Source organism: Ogataea philodendri (genome assembly GCF_020536065.1).
Source record: "Ogataea philodendri strain CBS6075 chromosome Unknown scaffold9, whole genome shotgun sequence".
NCBI classification, from domain to species: Eukaryota; Fungi; Ascomycota; class Pichiomycetes; order Pichiales; family Pichiaceae; genus Ogataea; species Ogataea philodendri.
In genome coordinates this window covers 164,839-187,761 of record NW_025763790.1, presented here as the reverse complement: position 1 = coordinate 187,761, position 22,923 = coordinate 164,839, and the positions used below count along the sequence as shown (strand labels likewise).

The following is a 22,923-nucleotide window of genomic DNA, read 5'->3' as shown; positions in this document are numbered from 1 at the left end:
TTAGTTCTTTCTTCTCTTCTTCTCTCTCTCGTATTCGTTCTTGGCCTGGCCTTCTTGTGTCTGGATAGAGTTGATGATGCTGGCCATCTTGGAGTGGTACTCCTGGTAGTCTTTGCGTTTAAGCTTGAGCTGTTCTCTGGCCTCGAACTGCGAGTCCTTTCTGATCTCACGAAGCGACTGTTTGCGTTCCTGCTTGACCTGGTGACGCAGCTTGCTGATCTCCTGGCGTGTCTGGTCTGGGTCGTACGATTTTTTATCAGGGTTGAAGTTTTCCTCGAACTTTGGCAGGTACGATGGGATGGCCATTGCGCGGTGGGCCTGCAGCTTGAGCGGCTGTCTGTCAACTCTGGCGATCTTGACCAGGTTCTGTAGCTTGGCCAGCACCGTTGGCACGGTGGAAGAGGCGTAGTACTTGACCAGATGCTTCATGATGGTCTCGAACGGCTTGAGCAGCTCGACAGAGGCCCCGCTCTCCTTCAGCAGACCCGTGGCCTGGTCCACGGTCTGGACGGCCTTGAGCAGCAGGTTCTCGCGCTGAGCTTGAGTGGCTTTCTTCCAGTCCGCAAGAGCGAGCGGCTCGGCGGCGGCAGGCAGCTGCGAAGCGGTTGCCAGGGTGAACTTTGTGGGTTTTGGTAGCACGCACAGAGCAGCGGAGTCGATCTTCTGCGGCTCAGGAGCCAGGGCCAGCAGCGCGCGCTCGAGGAAATTGACTGCCTCTGGCACCAGTCGCTTGGATAGCCGCTGGTACTGGAGCAGCAGGTCGGTGAGGTAGATTCCGGCAAACAGGTGGTGTGGCTTGGTGTTAATCTGCAGCACCTCCAGCATTTCTCCGATCAGCAACGAGGCCGGCGTCACCACCAGGTGGTACAGGTCGGACGTCGAGAACGTGGCGCCGATCAGCGTGAACAGCAACAGGTCGCGTTGGCGCGGCAAGGTGCCAAAGTCGCGTTTCTGCAAAATCTGCTGTATCTCCTGCAACTGGCCCCTGAATTCCTGGCACAGCTCTTCGGGGTACTTTTCGCACATGTTCTTAATCAAACGGGCCAGGAAGTCTAGCAGCTGGGCGTTGCGAGGGTCGTAGTTGTCGCCAAGATGCAACATGTACTGCACAAGAACACAGCTGAAAACTCCGATCTTCTCCTTGTTCCCCGACGCAAGCTTAGGCTGGTACTTCTTGAACACGCCCACAATGAACGGCGAGACCTCGCTGGTTTCCAGCTCCGCCACAGCCGTCAGCAGCTCGTCCAGAGTTGCCGGACACTTGCTTTTCACCGTCGACGTCACGGTGACCACCTTGTCGCCGATCCGGATCACGCTCGGCTTCACTGCGGCGTGCTCGTCCTCAGACGACACCTCCACCTCAGATCCCGCCTCCACGTCCTCTTCCAGGTCGCTGGCGCCTTCCCACACGTCGTCCAGGTCGTCTGCTCCGCCGTGCTCGTCGTCGCTCTCGCCCTCCATACGACGCAGTCTATCGGCCTCCATCTTGTCCTGTTTCTCCTTGCGCTCCTTCTCGATCTCCTCCTCTGTCTTAGTACGGTCTGCGGGGGCGGCACGTCTGTCCAATGCAATTGTCTTCACTTTCATGTCGTACTGCTTCTCGGCCTCTGTCTTGGAAGCAGGCCGTCCCTTTGGCTGTGGAACCGTGTTCAGCGTGCCCATAACATTCTCAAAGTCCTCATCCAGCTCCTGGACAGCGTACTGTGTCTCTTCGGCCAATTTCTGCCGCTCTCTCTTGTAGTGCTTCGATTTGGCTATAATCTCCTGCATCACCTCCTGTTTGGTCTTCTTGCGGCCCAAAGGCTCCTCCTCAATAGGCCCTGTGGTCTCTGCCTGCTCCTTCTGGCTGAAAAAGTCTCCTTCGTCTTCGTCCTCGTTGCCGTCCTGGTCAAACATCAACGACTGCCCATAATGAGTAAGCGCATTATCGTCGTCGTCCTCCAAGTTGTACATCGACGACCGCGACGACTGAGCTTGCCGCTCTTTCACAAACCGCTCAAGCATCTTCTCCTCTGCCGTCAACGCGCTGTTGTTCTCTCCAAACCGGCGATCCACCAGTCCTCCGGCCTTGTTCTTGCGTGCTCGCTTGGCCTCGAATGCAGCCCGACGGTTCTCCTCGCCAACCTGCTTCGAGATTCCCGGCCTTCCAACAACCTTCTTCTTCTCCAGCATATCCTCGCGCTTGTTCCGCGTCACCTTCACGTCAAACGGGTTGAACTCTTCTCTGATTCTGCTCAGCACCTTCTGCTTGTCGTCCTTCCGTGACTCGTTCGGCGTCTTCTTCGAATGTCTTTTACCCTTCTGCTTTGTGTTCGTCTGGCCAACAAGTCCTGCCGACTTGAGCGACGCCTTGAGTTGTTTCAGCTGCGATCCAGCCATGATAAGTGTAACTCAAATTTTTTTGCAATTTTTCAGAAATATTTTTTTTCCAGGCTGTGCGCGCTCTTTTTACAGACAGATGAGTGCTCGGAGAGTCGTTGTCACGGGCCTGGGCCTGATCACCCCGCTCGGGGTGGGGGTGCGCACCAACTGGACAAGACTGGTGGCTGCTGAGTCGGGACTCGTGTCCACCACCCAGCTCGAGAACGCAAAAGTCTTTGAAGACATACCTGCCAAGGTGGTGGGTCATGTGCCGCGTGGGGCCCTGAAAGACGCAGCGTACACGGCACAGGAACATTTCGAGCCACACGAGGTCCGCCGTATGTCCACATTTATTCAGTATGCCATGGTGGCAGCAAAAGAGGCCATTGCCGACTCGGGATGGACCCCCACCTCCGACGAGGACAGACACCGTTCGGGCGTTTGTGTGGGCTCGGGCATTGGCTCTATCGAGGACCTGTACGATAACTCGGTTGGCCACCACGAAAAGGGCTACAGAAAAGTGCAGCCGCTGTTTGTGCCGAAATTGCTCACAAACATGGCAGCAGGTCATATTTCCATCAAACACCAGTTTCTCGGGCCCAACCACGCCGCCGCCACGGCGTGCGCAACTGGACTGCACGCGATTGGCGATGCCGCACGGTTCATCAAGGACGACTATGCGGACGTGATGGTGGCCGGCGCCGCAGAGGGGGTGGTCCACCCATTAGCTCTTGGTGGATTTGCACGCGCACGCTCACTCTCAACCAAGTACAACGACGAGCCGCAGAAGGCGTCCAGACCGTTTGATGCTGGTCGGGACGGGTTTGTGCTTGGCGAAGGCGGTGGAGTGGTTGTTCTGGAGGAGCTGGAGCACGCCCAGGCCAGAGGTGCCCCCATCTACGCGGAAATAGCAGGCTACGGTCTAAGTGGGGATGGCTACCACATCACTTCCCCCACAGAACAAGGGGTGGGTGCACGGCGGGCCATGGCCCAGGCGATCAAGTTCGCCGGCATCGAGACTTCCCAGATCGACTACGTGAATGCACACGCCACCTCCACCGTGGTTGGAGACGATGCAGAAAACAACGCCCTGGTGTCGCTGTTTGAGCACACCAACCCTAACTTGCACGTCTCCTCCACCAAGGGCGCCACAGGCCACCTTCTGGGTGCAGCGGGGTCGGTCGAGGCCATCTACACGATCCTGGCTGTGCAGAACAAACTGCTGCCACCAACGCTCAATTGCAACGAGCTGGGCAACCCTGAGAGCTCTGGTCGGTACATTTTCGACTATGTTCGAAACGAGGCCCAGGAAAAGCACGTGGAGTACGCGCTGACCAACAGCTTTGGATTTGGCGGCACTAACGCAAGTCTTTGTATAAAGGAATGGAATTAATTAGTATATGAACGGAACGATGATAGCCTTGTTTGGCTTCCCGTAGTATTTGTATGACTCGGTAGCAGACGCTGAGAGACTGACAATTGTCCAGAGAAGAACAAGGTACGACGAGGTTGTTTGCTGGAGCACGGCGTGGCACACGTAGATGGCCACCTCGTCGAAGTAGTGTGCACAGGTGATGTATTCGAACAGACCCTTAGTCGGCATGGTGTATTTTTTCAGGCTTGCGAGGTGTTTGTGGTTACAGTACTGGTCGTACGAGAATGCCAGCAGTATGGTTGCGACGAGATATGAGGTTCCATTGGGGATCTGGGACAGTTTGGTGTTTGGTTGCAGAAAATTGAGCACCGGCAAAACGTCCACCCAGAAATATACAAGAATTCCGGCAATATAGTGGGTGATGTGGACCTTGGCCGTTGGCGAGAACTTGGACACGAAGCAGCACTCGTATGCGCGTTTTGTGCCCTGGATCAAGTTCAGGATGCACACCAGATGGACCAATCTGTATGGGTAATAAACCCCCACCCACAACAAACACCCGCCGCTCAGTATGGCGGAGAGGATATAAAAATGCAGAAACCACCGTTTGGGAACGTAAAGGTCAAGGCTCTTTGGCCGAGGCTCTTGGCGCAATGTTTTCCCGTACTGAAGCAAAAAAGCGAGCTGCGGGATCCGGCCCACCGTCACAACCAGCACGGATGCTGCCAAACACAATAAGTTCGACGCCGCAAGAACTATGCTCGAATCCATACCAGAGAAGAAAAAAGGTGGGGACGATTTGAACCGCGGTCGGCGTCTGGCGTCGCGTCGAAAATATATATGTTTTCCTAAAGCAACAAAATAAACAACCGTCCCAGCAAGACATCTAGACCAATTCAGTCTCCACAGCAACCGTTCCTTCCTCGACCCTACGCACTTGAATTATGATTCCGGTCATTCCTGTTTATTATGCGGTGATTGCGCTGCTTTCTCTGGTTCTGATGAAAAACATGGACATCATCACGCTGCCTGAAATTCCGTCTGTTTTCGGTAAGTATTTGGCACTCTCTGGCTCTAACCTCCAGGATCTGGCGCTTCTAAGCAGCCGCCTGCTCCGTCTGTTTTCGTCGAGTACTACGAAAAGTCCAAATTGTATCTTATCCAGCTGAAGGAATATTACCAAGCTTTCCTCAAATTTGCTGTGCCATTGTACCACCAGGTTGTACACGCTGTTGCCGAGAAACTGGCTCTGTATGCCGAGGTGGCCAGCCGGTTCGCGTACCTTCTTTCCCGGCCACTTGTTCCTTGGGTCCGGCCGTACGCTCCGTACTACCACCACGCTTTAGACGTTTGCGCGCCATATTACAGCTACGTGGTTGGCACTTCTACAGACTTCTACCGCTCCACGATCAAGTTTTCGGCCCCATACTACGCCCACGCAAAGACTCACTCGGCAATTGCATGGTTCCACTTCAAGAAGACCATAGAGCACCTGCTGGCTCTGTTACAGTCCAAGTCCAAGCTCTTCTACCAATACGCTGTCGTTCACGTGACACATCTCAGTAAAGCATGGTCGCCGTTGTTGGACGACCTTGTTGATTATTACGAGGTGAAGGTGGCTCCTTTTGTCGAGGAGCACAAAACACCATTGTCTGTGGGACTGGTTGTGATTGTGGTGGCTATTCTGTCCAGAGTTTTGTCGCGGGTGTTCGGCGTGGTGTTTAAAGGAATTGCCAAAGATGCACACAACCTCAACAAGGGAGTCACCGGGATGTACAGAAGCGGGTCAGGCGACTCGGACAGCGAGTTTGGCGGCCCGCAGTTCGACAAGCTGCTCAGCGAGAGCGGCGTGATCAACGACGGAATCGCCGAGCAGGAAGCAAGCTCGCTCAGGTCAACAAAGAGCACTTCGGGCTCGAACAACAGCACGCAAAGACGGCTGGGCGACGTGTTCACCAGACGCTCGCTGAACGGAAACCAAAGAGGCCTGTCGTTGACAGAAACCTCGAGCAGCTCGGGCAGCCCCAGCCCCGTAAAAACGTCAGGGAGGAATCGCACGCCCCTATCGAGCAAACAGACCTATCCCAGCCAGTCCGCGAGTCCAACCAGCGTTAGCCAGCCCTCAACCCCAGTCAAGGGAAGCCAGAGCCCGTTTGAAGGAGATCGAGCGCAAGAGCAAGGAATCACAAGCTTCGAGGCGATCGCCCACGAAAAGAGCCTGAACCAGATCCGAATAGGCTCCGAGGTGTACGAGGTGACGAGCGACATCCTCTCGGCCACCACGCAGGACCCCAAATCTCTTAGAAACAACCATTTCAAGCTGTTTGGGTTTTTGCCAAGAACCCCAGATCCGCGTCCTGAAACCCCGGGCCGGTCCTCGCTTTCTGACGATCTAGACTCGCTGACCGAACTCAGCAATATCGACAGCGTGCCGCTGAGCGTGCGAGCAGAGTCCATCAGCCGAATCCTGGACAGCCCGCTGCGGCTCGCCAGATCGGCAGTTTCTACGGGCTCGTTTATAAACGGATCCCCACATAAAGTGGGCCTGCTGCCGCCAAGTCTGGCTTTCGTCTCCAGCTCGCCGTCGGCCGCACCAACTACAAGCCGCACCCACGTCTACACTAACGACCAGATCGAAAACTCCTCCTCCAGCGTGCAATACCTCAGCGATATCAGCAACGGGAGAATTTCGCGCCACTCTTCGCCCCTTTCCTCGGGCAGTAACCTTATCTACATGTGAAACAGGCCATGTGCAACGGGTAATTGTCCATATGATGTAATCTGCAACCGTGTAATTTTAAAGCAACCTAGCAAGATTGCTCTGCTTAGGTAATCCGAATAGTATATAAACCCCAGACAGCCACCTCCCTGTTGTCAACTAGAACGAAAATGGGCGACAAAGAAACAGAAAAGAAGCAAGAACAAGCCGCTCAACAGCAGCCACAACAAGAACAACCAAAGGAACACCACAAGACCGAGAAGGCCAAGGAGTTTGGTAAAAGATTAGGTGATTCCACCATTTTTGGTGCCGGTGCTACAATTGGTAACCACATTGTTGACTCCATATTATAAATAACGCTAAATGATTATTCTATGAATGTTCGGTAATTGTTCCATATTCTCGTGATGGTCATGAGTTTGAAGTGATAGTCGTAGTCCTGGTTCGAAAGATCGTCCAGGTCTCTAATCCAGTCCTGTTGGGCATGGGGTGGGAGCACCTGCAAGCCAAGTTTGCGAAGGTTGACCAACTCCAGCAGCAACAGACCTTCGTTGAGGTACGTTGAGGAGCCCGAGGAGGTGAGTTCGAGGTCGACTAGTCGTTCGAGGCCGTTCAGTGACTTGCGCAGCGCAATTTTCTTATTTTTCGTGAACTTGATGAAATAGCCAGTCTTGAGATAAGAATTGAACACCTTGACCAAATACCAGACGATGAGACAGCTTGGCGACGCAGCAACAAAACCGAAAACCAGTTCTTGCGACCTGATGATTTTGTCGATGCCCGACATGGCCAGTGCGCCGTCCACCTTCATTTTCTGGATCTGGATCAACAGGTTGCGGATCATGTCTCCGGCAATCAGCGACTTCAGTGGGGCCTTCAAGTCGTTCTCGTAGCCCTTCATGACGATCTCCAGGTTTCCTTGTTGGACCTCTTGTTTGATTGTTTGTGCATAGTCGGAAGGAAGCCCCGTGTGTTTGTCTGCAACATAGGAGTAGTTATCTAGAGAATAGTCCAGAACCATTCTTTCGAGCGACTCCAAGTCAGACGATAGCGATTTCTGGGACATAATGGCAATGCGGGAGTTGTCGTCGTGTCTGATTGTCTTGAGGATGTTGTTGAACGGCTCGACGATCCAGTTGTTCCAGAATCCCAGAGTTGTTTCCACCAAATTCAATCTGAACCACTGTAAGATGGCTTCTCTGTTCGAAACCAAGTCGTACACCAGATTTGGGCCGTACAGAACAGCAGTCACGATCGGGAGCCAGTACTTGACTAGGTTGCGAGGCTCCTGGTTAGCTGCTCGTTTTGCCTCGAGCTCGGTTTTAAACGACGGAATAGTGTCACACAGCAGAGCAAGCGACTTCAACGAGGCGTCCAGTGACGTATCGGACAAGTCTTTTGCCGAAACGGAGTATAAGTTGGCTAGTTTCGGGATGAACTCTGTGATATGATTAGAGTCCTGGGTCAGAGAACTGAATGGGGTCTCTTTGAGCAAAAACCCTAGTTTCTGCACGTTGTCAAGCTTGGTCTGTTCCAAAACGTCCTGTTTCTGCTTCAATTCCATTCTCGCGTATGTGAGCGGCAGTCCCAGCACGGTGGACACAAATCTGCCGAACTGGCCGACTCTTCCATTGATTCTGCGGTGTTTGGCCACCAGAATCGTGGTTGGCGAGAGCAGCAGCTGTTGCAAATTGTTTGACGTCGATTCAAACGCAAATCGGGCCCATTTGTGCAACGTGGCGTACAAAGGAGCCAGTTTCTCAGGCACCCAATCGGGGACCGTGCCTGCTGTACTGACAGAGTCGACGTTTTTCTGCACAGTCTCTTCCAACAACGTATGAAACGCCTTTGAAAGTGTCAGTGGCAATGTCTGGACCGCATAAAAGCAAACATTCAAACCCGTGTTGGACACCGAATCGTAGTAGTCGATGTCTTCAGCCACTTTGAGCGTGTTGTTGAGCAATATCTGGCTGCTCACCACCACTAGGGACATGGTTGCGTAGACAGAAATGAGGTATTGCAGATGAACCAAATTGTCATTTTGCGGCTCAATCACGCCGTCTTTGAAGTAGCTGAGGATCTTGGTCAATTTGGCAAGAATCTGTTTGTTTGACCTAGCAGACCTGTTCTTGTCTTGTAAGGGTTTCAGCAATGTATATGTTTCACTGAACAGTTCCTGGATAAGAAGCGAGTTTGGGGATTTGGACTCTTCTGTTTCCAACCGCGACAGGATTTCCAGGCCAACGTCATTGAGCGGAGCCAATGAGTTGGCCGATCGGTCCACCAAAAGATTGACAGACATGGGAAAAAGGTTTAAAAAATTAAATTATTACTTGTTTATGGCCGAAGAAATACAGACGGCAAGTTCCGAGAGTCGGCAGGCAAGTCGGTCTCAAAGCCCGCAAACAAGCGAGCCCGATGATAAGCTGCTTGTTTCTGCGCTGTTGGCGGAGATTCAGAAACCGTCGGTGACCAGAATGGACTTGGCTAAGGACATCCCCATAGAAAGAGTGAAAATCGAGCTGGACCCGATGGATACGCTCTTAGAGTCGTGCATTGGCCTGTTTCTCTCGTATTTGGGAATAGAGCATGTGACAAGGTCGGCTTTGAACCAGCTCACGTTGCTTGCAGTCACCCATATCGACCAAATATACTCGCAACTCCACAAAGTGACGGAGATCCAGCGAAGACGACAGCCGTCCAAGGGCGACTTGAAGGTGCTGGAGAGTCTTGGGGTGATTGATTTCAACGACGTCTATGACGCCCTCCAGGTTGCGAAAAACATAGACAAAACAAAAGTCCAGAAGATCGAAAAGAAAGCGGCCAAATTGTGCGAGATTCTCGATAGACCCGCAGAGGACGACATTCTCACCGAACAAGACCCGGCATTTGTGTTTTTCAATGACACGTCCGCGGTGATATCTCAGGTGGTTCCTCCCACCGTGGGAGAAAAAAGCTACATCCCCAGCTGGATGCCTCCATTACCTCCGGACCACACCTATCGCGCTACTCCTAAATACACAGCCATTATCGACAACCCTATCAAGATGAGGGAACAGTTGGTGCAGGAGGCCCGGCTTGGAGAGAAGGCATTGCACCATATTTTAGATTTGAAGGAGAATGTTGTTCCGGTGGAGAAAGGCGACAGCGAGCCGGAAGTCGAGACCGACGTGAGCTCCGAGAGCGAGCAGAAGGAGCCCGTGTACGACGACGTTCCAGACTCACGCGAGGGCAAGTTCAACATTGCCGAGTTTGCCAAAAAGCGGCTGGCTACTTTGGAAAAGCGTCGTTCGGAGAAAGAAAAGCTATACAAGAAGCGTGTGGAGTCGCAGGAAGCTGTTTTGGGGCGCACATTGGGATTCTACACGCAGTCGAGCAGCTATCCTTCAGGTTTCCACCAAGTCCTCGGAAACTTGTACGATGAAACCTACGAACAGGTGATAAGCGGTCTGCGTAGCCAGCAGAAGAGACGCGCCAAACAGATCGAGGAGGACAAGAAACGGGTCGAAACGAACCACGAGGAGATCAAGATTCCGGAGTTTACGGGCGAGGTGCACGAGGACGACTTTGACATGGACGATTTCGAGTTTGACGAGGTGCTAGAGGAGACAGAGAAAGCTCTACCGGTTGCTGTTTCGGAAACTACAAGCCAACCAGAGCCAGAGCAACTGCCACTACCAAAAACGACTCAGGATCCCGCCGACGACTCGTTGGACGAGTTCGAGGCCGTTTTCGACGAGGTCACTGCCGCCGACGCAGGAGACGACGATATCGACATGGACCTTTTTGAATAGAGCAAAAAAAAACCGTTGTAATTTAATTAAATAAAATAAATATTAAAATCGCGACTGGGAAACTTCTTGTTGTACTCGTTTATTATTCATTATGGCTGAGACTACACCTATATATCTTCCCAACAACCTGCCGTATCCACTGACCGTGGTGAAGGTGGGAGTTAGCGAGGGCGAGGAGATCAAGCCACACACATCAATTGTTTACTACAAATACTTCGACTTTGAGCCCGTGCCGTTAAGTGAGGAAGACGACTCGAAAAACGACGAGTCCGAGCGCAAATTGATCAAGGTGGAGTACGTTGGGTCTTTTGAGTGTCCTCTGGAAGGAACTGTGTCTGAAATAAATGTTAAAGTTGGAGATAAGTTGAAAGACGCCTCTTCCAAGATTGTTGAGATCATCGAACCATGCAGCCATTCGATCCAATACGGCGGTCTTTGTGCTCTTTGCGGCAAGAACATTGAAGAGATCGATTACTCTGGTTTCAATGACAAAGATAGAGCTCCAATTTCGATGTCGCATGGAACCACAAATTTAAAGGTTTCTACAAGGGAGGCAGAGAACATTGAGAAGAGTTCGACACAGCGATTACTGAAAGAAGAGAAACTGTCGTTGGTGGTGGATTTGGATCAAACAGTGATTCATGCTACTGTGGACCCAACTGTTGGAGAGTGGATGTCCGACCCTAACAATCCAAACTACGAATCCATCAAAGACGTCAAGTCTTTCTCTTTGGAAGAAGAAGCCATTGTGCCTCCCAACTATACTGGTCCAAAACCTCCTCCGCATCTGAGATGGTACTATGTGAAGTTGAGACCCGGATTGCAGGAGTTTTTGGACAAAGTTGCCAAATTGTACGAATTGCACATTTACACGATGGCCACGCGTTCCTATGCCAAAAATATCGCCAAAATCATAGATCCTGATGGAATTTACTTTGGCGACCGAATACTCTCGCGAGACGAAAGCGGGTCCTTGACGCAGAAGTCTCTGCAGCGGCTGTTTCCTGTTGACACATCGATGGTTGTTGTGATTGACGATAGAGGAGATGTTTGGAATTGGTCGCCTAATTTGATCAAGGTGATTCCATACGACTTCTTTGTTGGCATTGGAGACATCAATTCGAGTTTCCTGCCTCGCCAAAGCACGCTTCTGGGACCGTCCAAGCGCAGACGGTCGGTGAACAAGCTGGAGGACCAGATCAACAGTTTGAAAGCTCTCAAGGAGGCCGGTGCACCAGACGACGAGAATGCCATTAGCACGGAGGATGAGGAAGGTTCAGAGAGCCCTGAAAGTTCAGAGAGTCCGGCAAGTCCAGACAGTCCCGATAGTCCAGCTGAATCTGTGAAAAGCGAAGACCAACCAAAGCAGACCGACGAGAAAATCAACATCCCGCTGCCAGATGCTGGGTATTCGCCTGTGGATCGCATGATGGAGCTCGGTGATGGTGAGGATAACACTGAGCTGCTAGCTGCACAGGAAACAGAAAGAACCACCGTATTGGAGCAACAGTTGCAAGACAGACCGTTAGCAAAGCTACAGGAGAATCTTGACAAGATCATTGAGGAGGACGACGTGAAGGAGCACTCACCAACAAAAGAAGAACACAACCTGCTGTCCGACGATGACAACGAGCTGGAGACGCTTGGCCAAGCGCTGGTGCGTATTCACAACGAGTTTTTCTTCGAGGTTGAAAAGTCGAGCAAGAACCTGCCCGACGTGAAGGATATAATGACGTCAATGAAGCAGCTGGTTTTTGACGGGTTTGTGTTTTTGCTGAGCGGAGTTTTGCCGCTAGGAACGCCGCTGGAGACGGCCGACATCGTGATTTGGGCAAAGTCGTTTGGTGCGTCGTTTGTTGCAAACTACGGCAAGTCTGTGACGCACGTCATTTGCAAGAATCCCGGAACGTTCAAAGTTCGTCTTGCGAAATCGATCGATCCGAACGTGAAGGTTGTGAATCCGGACTGGCTGTTCAGCTGCATAGCTCTGTGGGAGAAAGTTCCCGAGGACAAGTTCATCATGGAGGTTGATGGACTTTTATCAGAGAGCGAGGTGAACGCGTATCTCAAGAGCCACAATATGAACGGCGACAAGCTGGAGGGCGAGAACCTGGACTGGGACGAGATCGACGAGGAGATGAAGGAGTTTCTGGGTTCTGACTACGACGAGGAGGACGATGACGGCAACGAGGGGGACGAGAGTGTGCTAAAGAGAGATCGGGAGGAGGACGAGGCCGAGACGTCTGGAATTGAGAAAAAACAGAAGACCGATCAGCCAGACGAGTCGGACAGCAGCAGCGACGACGATTTCGAGAAGGAGCTGCTGGAAGACTTGGAAGGACTCGAGGAGTAGCTGTGGTGTATAATAGCTTTGGCGGGGCACAGCCATGTAATAAAAACAAGCGTCTAGCCACATCTCGAGGCGCAGTTTTTCGGTTCACGAAAACGGCCAATTTTTGTGTACTGATTCTTAAACTAAAAAACAATCGAAATCACAAAGATTTTAGTTGGCTGGACGCTTGGAACCGGTATTTAGTGTTTTGGACGGTAGTTTGACGCCATTTTTAAGCCGATTGACAAGGGAAAAAGATCAATTACCGAGATATCATTTTGCGAACACCTTCTTGCAGGCAATAGGTAGTATCGCATATTTTACACCATGTCTGTTGTCACCACCACATTGATACAAAATACGGATGGAGCGCCGGAATTTGTGATATCCTTTGTTTCGAACTCTGTCAAGTTCTGGGAACAGTTTATTCAAGGCGTTGAGAAGGTTCCTGGTGGATTGTTTGTCTTAAACTACATCCGGGCTTCTCACAAGAACGACCCATGGCGGACTCTTTTGGAGATCCTATTGGCCCTGGTTGCCATCCGATACTTTTTTGCATCCAAATACTCTCAAGACGAGAAGGAAAAAGTGCATTTGTCCGAAAGGGAGGTTCAGGAACTCATCGACGACTGGCAGCCGGAACCATTTGCTCCTCCTCTTAGAAAAGAAGAAAGATGGCAGTTGGACGCCATTCCTTTTGTGGAAGGTGCTGCAGGAAACCGCGTTTCCATTAGGGACCCCAAAACAGGTGCCACCATTCCTAATTTGCTCAACATGGCTTCCAAAGACTACCTCAACATGGCTCTTAATAAAACCGTTCGCGACCGGGCCATCCAGACCATCCGCAACTGCGGAGTTGGTGCGTGCAGTCCAATGAATTTCTACGGAACCCAGGACGTACACGTGCGGTTTTGCGAGAACCTTGCCCAGTGGCTAGGTGCAGAGGAAACCATTCTATACGGTCAGGACTACTGTACTCCAACGTCTGTTCTACCATGTTTCTTAAAAAGAGGTGATATTGTCGTTGTTGATGGAGGAGTCCCTGTTGCTTTGCAGAAAGCTGCGCTAATTTCCAGATGTCACATCGAATGGTACAACCACAACGATCTGGATCATTTGGAGGAGATCCTGGAAAGTCTTCAGGAAGAGCTCAGTGAAGGGCCTCCAAATAGAAGATTCATTATGACCGAAGGACTGTCTGAGAATTTTGGCGACTCGCCTGATCTCAAGAGACTGGTCGAGATCAAGAACAAGTACAAGTTCAGACTCTTTTTGGACGAGAGCTTGTCGATCGGAACTTTGGGACCAAACGGAAGAGGATTGCCTGAGGTTTACGGCATTCCAAGAAGCGAGATCGAGGTGACAGTTGGATCGATGGCCAATGCGTTTGGATCCAGTGGAGGTTTCTGTGTCGGTTGCCACGATATGGCGTACCACCAGATTCTTTCTTCCAACGCCTACGTGTTTTCGGCTGCCTTGCCTCCTTACAGTGCCTCTGCTACGTCTGCTGTGATTTCTCTGCTGCAACAGGAAGAGAAACCGGGCCAGGTGAACAAATGGGTGAAACCATTGCAGGACAACACAAAGCTGCTGCATTCTTTGATTTCCAAGTCATCCAAGCTCAAGAACCTTGTGATCCTTCGGTCGGCCGACTATTCTCCGCTGATCCATCTGAGAATCGACCCTGTTTTGCGCGAACAGCTCCAGTTCCCAGGAAGCTACGGTGGTCCCGGCTCGGAGGTGAAGAAGGCCTTCAAGAACGGCCACGAGGACGGCTACTTCTCTCGGGATTACAATACCGAGAGCTATCTATTGCAGACGATCATCGACAAGCTGATCGGGTCGGGCGTGCTGATCACGCGCACAAAACGGGTTTTGTTGCATGAGCTGCTACCTGTTGTTCCTACGCTGATGATCAACGTGAACGCCGGCTTCAGCCAGAACGAGATTGTGGAAGCGTTTGAGCGCATCGAGACGGCGGTGTACAGCACGCTGCACGGACTGGATGCGCAAGCTGTGGGTCTTCTGGCCCGGTCGCTAGAGTGAACCGTTTTAATATACAATGTTAATAATAATTTGAGTCAAGGAAAAAAAAAACTCCCTCACCAGGACTTGAACCTGGAACCTTCCGGTTCGTAGCCGAACGCGATAACCTTTACGCTATAAGGGAAAACACTGGAAGTAGGGGAATTGCCAGGCGATTTATAGTGGAGCAGCGATATCGCTCAAATCTTGCTATTTCATTCACAGTAACAAGAAAGCTGCAGTTGCTGCAGGAGAAATTTTAGTGAGGGAAGGAATTATGAAAAATTCCGCCAATAACGTCTTTGGGCGAAGGTGCAACAAACACGCTGGAAACTTAAAGATAATAATTTCTCCGGCAGATATGAAATTCGCCAAACAATCACAATTGTGCCCTGAATCTGAAAATCCGGCATCTTAACCGCTATACATTTCTCAAAGGTGGTGCAATCCCGACTATTGCATATCGAAACGATTTTTTTTTCCAAAATCTCGCTCGTCATGCATTCCATTTTTATGTAGTCATCGGTAATGGGTAGTGGGAGAAGGATTAAATATAATATTACTAAAGGGGATTTTCCAAACTTGTTAGAAAATGGTACTTCATGAATCCTTCTTCTAGGCTTGACGATCCAAAAGAAGAATTACCCATCGTGTACTCCGGTACGATGGGCCAGCAATTGCAGCCCAACGCCTTGATCACAACGTCCACTTTGGCAGAATCTCTAGCCTCGGCGGAGTCTGCAAAACGTAAAAGAGCCAAGTTCAGTTGTCAAACGTGTCATCGGCGCAAAGTCAAGTGTGATATCTCCGCAAAGAACGAACAGCTTTCGGAGGTGACAGACTTTGCCAGCATGGGATCGTTTGTTCCATGTACTAACTGTAAATCAAGTGGTAATACATGTCAAGTGTTTGAACGCAAAAAGCTCTACAATACAAAGAAAAAACGTTCTTTGTCCAGCCAGCCAATGATGGACGATCTGCCCGCCAGAAATCCGTCCATGTCGGAGCCTCCATACACAGCCTCCACAGATCACGTCACTTTGAAGCTCGCCAAGGTCCTCGGCGAGCAGATCCCAAGGTACGTCTTACAAAGAAGCCAGCCAAACAAGCTTTTTCTGAACGACTATCTCCAGCTGATCGACACCAAAGCACTAATCAACGAACATATCAGATTCGGAGCAATTGCTCAAATCAAGTCCCAACAGATCCCGCCAATCGAGATATGTTGGCAACTAATAGAAAGGTTCTTCCTTAAACTCAACTATAGACTGCCAATCGTCAACAAAAGAGCGTTTCTGGAAAGGAACAGCGACCTCAAGTCGCCGCCTTCTCTGCTACTCCTGTTAACAATTTTGTTTGCGGGGGCCAGAGATATGGACGCCGAAAAAATGAACATTGAACAACGTAAACAACAGCAAATCCTCACCAACCAGCTGTTCGAAAAAGCTCGCTCCGCGTACGACTCCGACACAGAGTCCGACCCTGTCTTTATAACACAATCGCTGATCATATTCAGCTGTCACGCACCATACTACTCCGACAAGGATTCTATTTACTGGGCCCAATTGGCCCTCTTCACAGCCGAAAGATACGACTTCAGCACCTCCAGCTCGTCAGAGCTCAGGGTGATCTGGTGGATCGCCTATATTCAACACCATTTGTTACATTTGGCCCAGGTAAGCATGCCAACCATCAGGGACGTTCCGCCTGTTACTAGACACGATCTGATCAATCACGGTCTCGACGAAGCACAGTGCGACTACATCCTGCTAATGATGGACATGTGTTCGGTGCACAACAACATCTGGAAAGTACCTGTCACGGTTAATACAGCTTTAGACACCGATAGATTATGGTTCGAGTGGTTGAACCGGATGCCAATGAGTTTGCGGTACAGAGCAACTACTGTTTCGTCCAAGAACTTACTGGGGTTATTGGTGAATCTGATTCTTCAAACGTTCCTAATCATCAATCACAAGGCCAACATCAAGAGGATGCACCAAACGGGTCAACTTTCGGTTGAATATTTCCCGTCCTGGGCCATCACCATAAAAAGTTCATTTTTAATTAGCAAGATTGTTGGAGAATTAATAGAGCTGAACGAGTTCCATTACGCTTTTGAGATTCTGCCAAATCTCATCTACATTGCCTGTTTAGGATTTCTTGACCATACAAACAACAAGGATGTCCGACTGAAATCTCTTGCTGTGGACCACATTACTTCAAATCTGGAGCACTTTGATAATTTGTGCTGGAAATGGCCGGTTGCAAGACAACTCAAGTACCAGGTCCGGAGACGGATGGAGTTGGAGTACACTCCAATGGTTTTCACCATCACATCGAACCCGAGAACAACCTTTGAGTACCTACAGTTGTACCATTGCATGGTGTCCAGATCGCGAACCTCCATCAACAGTCTCATCGAGTCTCAAGAAACAGAGACCGACGACTTTGGGTATCTTGCTCGTCTTTTCGAGCAAAACGACGCGTTCTGGGTCCCTGAGTTTGAACAAAAAGTTGGCAAGCCAGCCCTTGTTGATGTTCATGCTTCTATTCATCATCTGCAATACATTTTTCTGTGATTAATCTAGAAGTTGGTACATATTTTTATTTGACTTTGAGGCTGTGCCTTATTCTTTTTTGTTAATTAAAAAGGCAAATCAAGATCTTTTTAGATATCCATTCAATGAGTGCTATTTCGGGGTCTTTCCCCCCTGGAAAGGGTCAACTGTTGTTTGCCAAGTCTAAAGTTTATATCCATGTCACCAGCTCCAAAAAAGACAACGTCGTGGGCTATTTGACCATTATCAAACCGTACCAGGGTTCTCCTAATCTGGATCTGGTGGTGGCTTACATACCCGAATCTGACTTGGAAAAGGAGGACAAAGAGACGCTCGATTATTTTGACTTGTATGGGCTGGACGGAGAAAATACCAACTTCTACGGATCAGGGACTCAGGGCAGCAATTCTACCAAAGAGGGCCTTTCAAGTAGCAACTTGCCTCAAGTTAAAAAATTCATCACTAGGCCCAAAATGTCGTCACTAAGTTCGTACGCATTCGGTCTGACCATTGCGAACTTGTTCAGCATCCAGGTGCGCGCAAAGACGTCCAGCTTGTGGTACGGATCGGTGGTGTTGCATCCAAAAGACACTTTGGAGAAAGTTCCTGCTTTATTCTTCCATGACGACGAGTGCCCCGGCACTATTCGAGAACAAAAGCTTAAAAGTGAGAGTTTTTCTCCGTTTGCAGACAACTTCAACGGCGGCCTTTATTGGGGAGGTGACAGGTTCATCAGCTGTCTCCGCAATTACTGCGTTTTAGAGTACTCTCCCTTGGAGAAGAACATGGTTTTGGTGAATCCGACCAAAGAAGACAGTCTCAACTTCATTCCCAACGTGGTCGACTCCAAAGATCCGCTCGAGAATGCCACTCAGTCGGTGGACCAGCTGGTCACCAAGGCTAAATGGAAGGTGCTCACCGGCTTGGCTACCATCACCACTTTTGCGAAGAAACAGATTGGCCATGTGGCTGAAAACAACCGTCTTCCGGAACCAATCAAAAAAATGCTCCAGAAACCCGAGGTCAAGCTCATTGGCGACGAATTCGATAGCGCAAATGTTTATCTGGCCAGATGGGCTTTGGCAGTGCAGCATGAGGCAGAGAAGTCACGCAAACTGATCATCGGAAACAATTACTATCACCAGTTGATTTCCAGCGAGCTCGGCGACAACTTCGGCTCTCTAACGCCAGTCGAGCTGTCAAAGGCCACACGGATGAAACCGATCTCCAAGATTGAATGGGACAATCTGTTTGACTCCACCGGTCGTCTACAAGTGACTGTCGAGGAAGTGAAGGATCGCGTATTCCACGGAGGTTTGGAGGATCCTGTCAGAAAGGAAGCATGGCTATTCTTGCTTGGAGTTTTCTCATGGGATACTAGCTCGCAAGAGCGCGAACAGCTTGCTCAATCCTTGGAGAACAACTACGAGGAGTACAACCAGAACTGGCGCACCGACATGGAACGTCAGCAAAACGACGAGTTTTGGAAAGACCAAAAAGTGCGCATCCACAAGGATATTCGAAGAACCGACCGCGAGCTTGATATTTTTAAGCCCACATCCGCAGAGAGCGACGAAGAGGACGACGAGACGTTTGGTAACCCACACCTTCTGATTCTGAGAGACATTCTTTTCTCTTACAACGAGCTCAACTATAACCTTGGTTACGTGCAAGGGATGAGCGACCTACTTTCTCCACTCTACTACACGATCAGAGACCAATCTCTAACATTTTGGGCATTTGTGAACTTCATGGAGCCCATGGAACGAAACTTTGTGAAAGACCTAAGTGGAATGAAGCTACAGATGCTCACGCTGAACGAGCTGGTGCAGTTCATGATTCCGGATCTTTACGTCCACTTGGAAAAATGCGACTCCAACAGTCTGTTCTTCTTCTTCCGAATGCTGCTCGTCTGGTTCAAGCGCGAGCTGTCGTTCGCCGACACCATGCGGCTCTGGGAAGTGCTATGGACCAACTACTACTCGTCGCAGTTTGTGATATTCTTTGCTCTGGCCATTTTGGAGAAGAACTCCAAAATCATCATCAACACTTTGAACCAGTTTGACCAGATCCTCAAGTTCATGAACGACCTGAGCGGCCATTTAGAGCTGGACGACCTGCTGATCCGCGCAGAACTGCTATTTTTGAAGTTCAGACAGATGGTGGAGCTTGTGGACCGCAGAAACGCCAACACGGGCGCCAATGCGCTGCAGGAGTCATCGCAGCTAGCTATCAGCAAAGAACTGCGCCAACTGCTGTCGAAAGATCCGGTGATTCACAAAGAAGAGCCACGCACAACAGATACTCCGTTCGGTTAACGTATATACCACAGATGATTACATAAGCAAGAAAAAAACACTGCCCCATGTGCCGGGACGAATGACCATCTTTGCACCAATAAAATAGGGCAGCAAAAAAAAACCTTTTCACCGTTTAAAACGACTTGTTTCAAGACAACGCCAGTTGAATTGGAGCCGATTGTGATAATTATAGGCAGATTGGGCGTTTAAAAGGTTGCGAGCAAACTATTCCAGTTTTCGATCTCCGTTTGGTGGTGTAGGGAAGCTTGAATTATTGCAACTTATTTGTTTATTTTTTCTGAAAACATCAAAACACCAGCAGCTAGGAAATTTTGGGGATGGCTACCCACGGAGCAGAGTCCTCAATAGAGTCCGCGTCTGCGACGGCCTCGGCCGCCATCAAGGCCGAACAGGGGGACAAGTCGCCCCACACGGTGTTGGAAGACGAGCACCTCATCAACAACTTGGTTGAGGGGTTGGACAAGACAGACGAGTCCACCTCCTCTATCAAGGCTCCCGATTCGCTTGTGGACCCGACTCTTTCGCACTCGCCTTTGGGCCAGGTTCTTTTGGGCCAGAAGTTTATCATTTTGGGCACGTCCTCTGCCGCCTCAGAGATTCAGAACATCATTGAGGAGCTCGGAGGAGTTGTGGTGGGGGAAGACAATACCCAGGGCATATATCTCGCGCAATCCGTGTCGGATGTGGGGCTGAGCGTGAATGTTCCTGTTTATTCGTTTGATTTTGTGTATGCCGCGCAGAGAGACCGCGTCTTGCCGGATTTGAACGAGTTCAAGATCCGCAGACCGCCCCAGCTGCCACAGAACCTCGACATCAACATCGGCGACCTGGCCAAAGTTGGGCTGGCCAAGGCAGAAGACGATGTGGGCTCGACGATCGACGCCGCTGTCACGAGTCTGTCCATGAGTCCGGCTTCCGCGCAGAAGAAGCGGTCGATGAAGTTCACCAAGGCAGAAGACGAGGCAATTTTGGACCTTATCAGAAGAAACCCAAACTTGCGGTCCACGCACAGCTTTTTCGCCAGAATCGCACAGCTGCCGCTTCTTAGCGGCCACACAGGCAACTCGATCCGGTTCAGATTCCGCAAGATTCTCTCCGACAAGCTCGAGTACGTGTATCAAGTGGATCCGCAAACTAACAAGCTTGTGCTGGACCCGCAGACCAACGAACCAATCAAGGTGAAGGACCTGCCTAACCTGCTCAAGTCGCAGTACACGGCCGAGGAGGACTATGAGCTGTGTAAACACATCCTGCACTTTAAGGAAAATATGGACCAATACGCCAAGAAGCGTAAGCTGGACGGAAACAGCATCCCAGAATCGGTGTTCACCGAGCTGGTTGGCAAGTTCCCAAGACACAGCGCCATGTCCTGGAGAGACCGGTACAGGAAGTTTGCTTCCAAGTACGGACTGGAGGAGTACATTAAGTACTACGAGGAGTGCGTGGCCAAGAACGTTTCTCCGCAGCCAATGAAGAACCTGAGTTCGAGAGCCAAGGAAGCCAAGGAAGCCAAGCGGATCAAGCTCGACGAGAAGAACGATTTGGTGCCTAGTCTGGACCGTATCGAGGCTCTGGCAAGAGTGTCTGTGGAGAGAAAGGAGACAGAGGAGAACGCTGCTAAGAAGGAGGACAGTCCTGAGCCAAAGTCCGAGAAAGACAAGCGTGCCGAAGACGAAGCTGCGTCGGCCAACTTGTTTGAGGACGCAAACGAGGACGAGATCAAGGCTCTGGACGACGACTTGAGCAAGTTCGACGCGCTACCTCCTTTGGAGGGTGAAAACAATTTTTTGTTCGAGGAGCTCAAGAAGGAGGAGCCCGAGCCGCTTAAGAACAAGTCGCTGATCAACGTGGACGAGACGTGTGTGCAGATCGAACAGATCTTTGCCACGTTCGGGTCCACGATCACCACGTCGTTCGACCTGTTCAAGGTCCTGAACGAGAAGGTCGGCCTGTCAATGGGCTGGCTCAACTATTGGTTCGACTGCTCGTGCGGACGCCTGGACCTGTTTATGGAGGCGATCCTCAACTACATCCGGAACGACGAGCTGATTCTCAACAACTATGCCGGGTTCTGGACCTCGGACCACGACAAAATGCTCCGCGAAAAAGATCAGCTACCGGAGTTAATCAAACTACACGGCTCCGACTCGGTCGCAAAGAGAAAAGAGGCGCTGTATGGTAACTAGGTGTGTATCTGTTTAAAATTCATTTAAGCTTTGCAACCCAACTTTAAATCCAGGACTTGAGTTTCGCACGCCGCCAATCCAGCTAAACTCCAGTCGGCTGTTAAATCCTTAAATTGAGTCTTGCACTCTGGAACTGGATTTAACTCCGGCTGTCAGGTTGCTTCCACATAGATTATTTAAGGGGTGCCCAGGCACCAATTTCCAACTATCAATTAAACATGTCTTTTAAAGGAAAAACCACACTCATCACCGGCGCAAACAAGAACTTGGGAAAGCAAACCGCAATTGCCTTTGCCAAGAACGGCAGCGACCTTGCTCTGCACTACCACTCTGCTAAGGAGAAGGAGGCCATCACCAAGTTCGCTTCTGAGCTCGAGTCCGACTACAAGATCAAGACACTTGTGCTTGACGGTGATCTGACCTCTGAGAAGGATGCAAAGAACATTTTCGACTCCACTATTTCCAAGCTCGGCAAAATCGACTATGCCATTAACAACGTTGGTATGGTTCTGAGAAAGCCTCTTGCCGAGACCACCTTGGACGAGTACAACACCATGTTCGACGTCAACACCAAGTCTGCCTTCCTGTTCCTCAGAGAGGCCGCCAACAAGGTCGCCGACGAGGGATCCGTGATCATGCTCACCACCTCGCTTTTGGCAGCATACACCCCAGGTTACTCCCTGTACCAGGCTGCCAAGGCCGGTGTCCACCTGATGTGCAAGACTCTTTCCAAGGAGACCACCCGCAAGATCTCGTTCAACTGTGTGTCGCCAGGCCCAATGGACACCCCATTCTTGTACGGCCAGGAGACTAAGGAACGTGTCGAATTTTTCAAGACCCAGAGCTCGTATGGCAGACTGACTGAAGTTTCTGACATTGTTCCAATTATCGTTTTTTTGGCAAAGGACGGACACTGGATGACTGGACAGAACTTGTTTGCCAGCAACGGTTTCACTGCTCCTATCTAAATATGCTGGACGAATTTTATTTTGGATATTTTTTGGTTCATATCCCCATCACTGTTCTTGTAGACTCGACGTTTGCGCTTCCTGACGCGTGGCAGTTCGATGTTCAGAGACAGCTGTACAACTTCCATTGCACACAGAATAACGACTTTCTGGCCAAGACCACGCCGCTGTGGCTGCAGTTCTTTGTGGTGTTTGAGCTTGTGTTCCAGCTGCCATTTTTCCTGGTTGCCGTGGTGCACTATTTGAAAAATCACACGTTCACCCGCCAATTGCACCCGTAC

The 22,923-nt window shown here is 50.4% G+C and overlaps 15 protein-coding genes and 1 pseudogene across 16 annotated transcripts; 10 read left to right on the top strand and 6 right to left on the bottom strand.

The window, feature by feature from the left end:
* Positions 1–2,379, bottom strand: OGAPHI_000330 (uncharacterized protein; the record flags this gene model as incomplete). The annotated part of the gene is made up of 1 exon (XM_046204283.1): positions 1–2,379. One exon carries the CDS (start codon positions 2,377–2,379, stop codon positions 1–3), a length of 2,379 nt encoding a protein of 792 aa, XP_046064802.1.
* OGAPHI_000329 lies at positions 1,100–6,476 on the top strand (annotated as a pseudogene). The gene is made up of 3 exons: positions 1,100–1,698; positions 2,455–3,734; positions 4,822–6,476. Coding segments are annotated over exons 1-3 (3,534 nt in total).
* A 149-nt stretch (positions 6,477–6,625) lies between these two features.
* Positions 6,626–7,906, top strand: OGAPHI_000328 (uncharacterized protein; the record flags this gene model as incomplete). Its single annotated transcript, XM_046204262.1, has 3 exons — positions 6,626–6,779; positions 6,881–7,011; positions 7,496–7,906. 3 exons carry the CDS (start codon positions 6,626–6,628, stop codon positions 7,904–7,906), a joined length of 696 nt encoding a protein of 231 aa, XP_046064801.1.
* On the bottom strand, positions 6,823–8,757 carry OGAPHI_000327 (uncharacterized protein; the record flags this gene model as incomplete). Its single annotated transcript, XM_046204250.1, has 1 exon — positions 6,823–8,757. One exon carries the CDS (start codon positions 8,755–8,757, stop codon positions 6,823–6,825), a length of 1,935 nt encoding a protein of 644 aa, XP_046064800.1.
* Positions 8,384–10,249, top strand: OGAPHI_000326 (uncharacterized protein; the record flags this gene model as incomplete). The annotated part of the gene is made up of 2 exons (XM_046204239.1): positions 8,384–8,454; positions 8,533–10,249. 2 exons carry the CDS (start codon positions 8,384–8,386, stop codon positions 10,247–10,249), a joined length of 1,788 nt encoding a protein of 595 aa, XP_046064799.1.
* OGAPHI_000325 (uncharacterized protein) lies at positions 8,911–10,708 on the bottom strand (the record flags this gene model as incomplete). Its single annotated transcript, XM_046204228.1, has 3 exons — positions 8,911–9,210; positions 10,000–10,123; positions 10,464–10,708. 3 exons carry the CDS (start codon positions 10,706–10,708, stop codon positions 8,911–8,913), a joined length of 669 nt encoding a protein of 222 aa, XP_046064798.1.
* OGAPHI_000323 (uncharacterized protein) lies at positions 10,341–12,602 on the top strand (the record flags this gene model as incomplete). The annotated part of the gene is made up of 1 exon (XM_046204206.1): positions 10,341–12,602. One exon carries the CDS (start codon positions 10,341–10,343, stop codon positions 12,600–12,602), a length of 2,262 nt encoding a protein of 753 aa, XP_046064796.1.
* OGAPHI_000324 (uncharacterized protein) lies at positions 11,180–12,232 on the bottom strand (the record flags this gene model as incomplete). The annotated part of the gene is made up of 2 exons (XM_046204217.1): positions 11,180–11,714; positions 12,117–12,232. The coding sequence occupies 2 exons, from the start codon at positions 12,230–12,232 to the stop codon at positions 11,180–11,182; spliced, it is 651 nt and encodes a 216-aa protein (XP_046064797.1).
* A 306-nt stretch (positions 12,603–12,908) lies between the features above and the next one.
* Positions 12,909–14,627, top strand: OGAPHI_000322 (uncharacterized protein; the record flags this gene model as incomplete). The annotated part of the gene is made up of 1 exon (XM_046204195.1): positions 12,909–14,627. The coding sequence occupies one exon, from the start codon at positions 12,909–12,911 to the stop codon at positions 14,625–14,627; it is 1,719 nt and encodes a 572-aa protein (XP_046064795.1).
* A 581-nt stretch (positions 14,628–15,208) lies between these two features.
* OGAPHI_000321 (uncharacterized protein) lies at positions 15,209–16,020 on the top strand (the record flags this gene model as incomplete). Its single annotated transcript, XM_046204184.1, has 1 exon — positions 15,209–16,020. A coding segment is annotated over one exon (812 nt), but the record flags the coding sequence as incomplete, so codon positions are not given.
* On the top strand, positions 16,021–17,188 carry OGAPHI_000320 (uncharacterized protein; the record flags this gene model as incomplete). Its single annotated transcript, XM_046204173.1, has 1 exon — positions 16,021–17,188. A coding segment is annotated over one exon (1,168 nt), but the record flags the coding sequence as incomplete, so codon positions are not given.
* A 104-nt stretch (positions 17,189–17,292) lies between these two features.
* On the top strand, positions 17,293–19,485 carry OGAPHI_000319 (uncharacterized protein; the record flags this gene model as incomplete). Its single annotated transcript, XM_046204162.1, has 1 exon — positions 17,293–19,485. One exon carries the CDS (start codon positions 17,293–17,295, stop codon positions 19,483–19,485), a length of 2,193 nt encoding a protein of 730 aa, XP_046064792.1.
* Positions 19,486–19,789: 304 nt separating this feature from the next.
* OGAPHI_000318 (uncharacterized protein) lies at positions 19,790–20,056 on the bottom strand (the record flags this gene model as incomplete). The annotated part of the gene is made up of 1 exon (XM_046204151.1): positions 19,790–20,056. One exon carries the CDS (start codon positions 20,054–20,056, stop codon positions 19,790–19,792), a length of 267 nt encoding a protein of 88 aa, XP_046064791.1.
* Positions 19,806–21,674, top strand: OGAPHI_000317 (uncharacterized protein; the record flags this gene model as incomplete). Its single annotated transcript, XM_046204139.1, has 1 exon — positions 19,806–21,674. The coding sequence occupies one exon, from the start codon at positions 19,806–19,808 to the stop codon at positions 21,672–21,674; it is 1,869 nt and encodes a 622-aa protein (XP_046064790.1).
* OGAPHI_000315 (uncharacterized protein) lies at positions 20,918–22,858 on the bottom strand (the record flags this gene model as incomplete). Its single annotated transcript, XM_046204117.1, has 3 exons — positions 20,918–21,457; positions 22,001–22,638; positions 22,762–22,858. 3 exons carry the CDS (start codon positions 22,856–22,858, stop codon positions 20,918–20,920), a joined length of 1,275 nt encoding a protein of 424 aa, XP_046064788.1.
* Positions 21,893–22,642, top strand: OGAPHI_000316 (uncharacterized protein; the record flags this gene model as incomplete). The annotated part of the gene is made up of 1 exon (XM_046204128.1): positions 21,893–22,642. The coding sequence occupies one exon, from the start codon at positions 21,893–21,895 to the stop codon at positions 22,640–22,642; it is 750 nt and encodes a 249-aa protein (XP_046064789.1).
* Positions 22,859–22,923: the final 65 nt, after the last annotated feature.